The following is a 1,947-nucleotide window of genomic DNA, read 5'->3' on the forward strand; positions in this document are numbered from 1 at the left end:
ACAGTCATACAATATATATGCACAGTTTATATTTGGGCTAAGCGTGCGTGTGTGTGTGTGTGTGTGTGTGTGTGTTTATATTTTGTAGTCGTAGAAGTCGTCGTAGGTGGATTAGTCTCTATATATATATATATATATATATTAAATGACTACTTTCTCGTGTGTTGCACTGACTGGCATTTTTATGAGGTACAAATTCTTTATAAAACGCTAATATAAAAATTTCCAAAATTACACATCTTTTCAGCTCAGTTCAGTGTTTATTTGCTGTATTCGAGGTGTAAATCTTAATGTAGAAGGATTATTCTGACAGTGTCAACTTATATTATTTTTTTAAAAGCAAAAGTATATGCTGCAGGGATCTCATTCAGGCGTCTGTGTATGGCCAGAGTCAAATCCTCCTACAGAGTATGTGCAGATGAAGTGTGATGCATTTCTTTCTTGTTATTCCGTGTCTGCACTTCTTTCTTGGCTTGTGGCGATACTGTGGGACAACAATAAGACGAAGCACAGATGAGTTGTAATCCTCACATTCATGTTGCATCCACCACTTGGTCCCAAATGATTTATGTCTCGCATCAAATCGAAGCTCTCTGTTCTGTCGCTGTCGGATTGAAACTGAAAAAATGTGCACAACGGCTTTGTTGCCTTTTGTTTTTTTAATGACTGCATATTCATGCAACTTTTTGGGAGGGTATGCAGTTTTTAATGCGGTTCTTCTGCTTTCCATTTAAGACTCTGAAGAGTATATTAAAAATAAATAATGCACGTTACATCATATAGTACGCCAGTTACCATCAATTTTTGAGTTAATTTGATGAAATTGGAACATTTATGATTCTACAGTCTGTAATCTAAATTCTATTTGCTTGATTAGTGTGATTCAACACCATTTTAGGCATTCTGCGGCGTGTTTTTATTGATATTAAACTCAAACGTGCACAGACCACAGTTAGTCACATGCAAACCCGCGCACATGGAATCCTTGCACATCGCGCGGTGGGCAAGTAAGCTCACGCTGTGCCCAGTTTCTGACTAAAGCGGCTGCATGGGGCGGGACGTTGCAAGTGGTGGAGCTTGGGGAAGGGGGGGACATAGGGTGTAAGCGGCAGGCTGGTCTCTCTGGTGGACAGCTGATTGTCCGCCTTATTAACCGTGTTTGGAGAGTGTGGGGGCGTTGCCGTTCTCCTTGTAGGCCACGCCCCCTTCACCCACTCCTATTCGGCGTGCCACGGAAGGTCTAAAGTGATTCCTCTGGGAAGAAAAGAGCGCAAACCACGCGAGCTGGAGCTGCGGAGGAGCTGCACTCGCTGTAGCCGAGGACTGCCTCCTAATTTGCGCCGGGGAAGACTCAGTGAATAAAGGAACAGAGGGAAGGAGTGATGTCACCTGGGTGTTTCTTCCACGCGTGGACTGTTTGTTGCCAAAACTGACATTTTGCATTTGTTTTTTGTCAGCTTGCACCTTGATCCACGGGAGTGTCGCAGCCTTGTGTTCGCTCTCTCCACTCCCCCCTCCGCTCTCATTGACACGAGGTGCACACTGACAGCCTCTCGCTTCTTCCACATGTCGCATCTTTTGTTGACTTTGAGAAGCGCTAAAGTGAAATAGAGCGCGCGACACTTGGCTACGGTGACAGCGCCTTCAAACGGAGCAGTGGAGAGAAAGAGAGAGAGCGAAAGAGAGAGAGTGAGCGAGAGAGGGAGAGAGACGGCGTGAAGGTGCGTTTTGATGTTCGGCATCCACGACAGCATCCACAGGAGTGGGAGTAGTATGAAAGAAGAGCCCATGGTGGCCGGCATGAATGCGGTTCGGACATGGATGCAAGGTGCCGGAGTGCTGGACGCCAACACAGCCGCCCAGAGGTGAGCCGGAGGAGGCCTGCTGCGAGACGGGACGTGAAGCGGCGGCAGAGGCGGGGGGGGGGGGGGCATCCGCGGCGTTTTG

At 47.0% G+C, this 1,947-nt stretch overlaps 1 protein-coding gene across 4 annotated transcripts in view; it reads left to right on the forward strand.

Annotated features, from left to right (window-relative positions):
- The first annotated feature begins 1,115 nt into the window (after positions 1 to 1,115).
- ebf1a (EBF transcription factor 1a) overlaps positions 1,116 to 1,947 on the forward strand; it is a 66,228-nt gene continuing 65,396 nt past the window's right edge. For 2 of the 4 annotated variants that reach the window (XM_019884300.1, XM_019884303.1), the window contains exon 1: positions 1,117 to 1,865. In XM_019884300.1, the coding sequence (XP_019739859.1) occupies positions 1,732 to 1,865 (134 nt within the window). In that variant the 5' untranslated portion in view covers positions 1,117 to 1,731. Of the gene's footprint in view, positions 1,866 to 1,947 lie in introns of all 4 variants that reach the window. The other 2 variants (XM_019884302.1, XM_019884301.1) reach the window with 2 other exon arrangements.

This window comes from Hippocampus comes, unplaced genomic scaffold, assembly GCF_001891065.2.
Source record: "Hippocampus comes isolate QL1 unplaced genomic scaffold, H_comes_QL1_v1.1 scaffold156, whole genome shotgun sequence".
Classification (NCBI taxonomy): domain Eukaryota; kingdom Metazoa; phylum Chordata; class Actinopteri; order Syngnathiformes; family Syngnathidae; genus Hippocampus; species Hippocampus comes.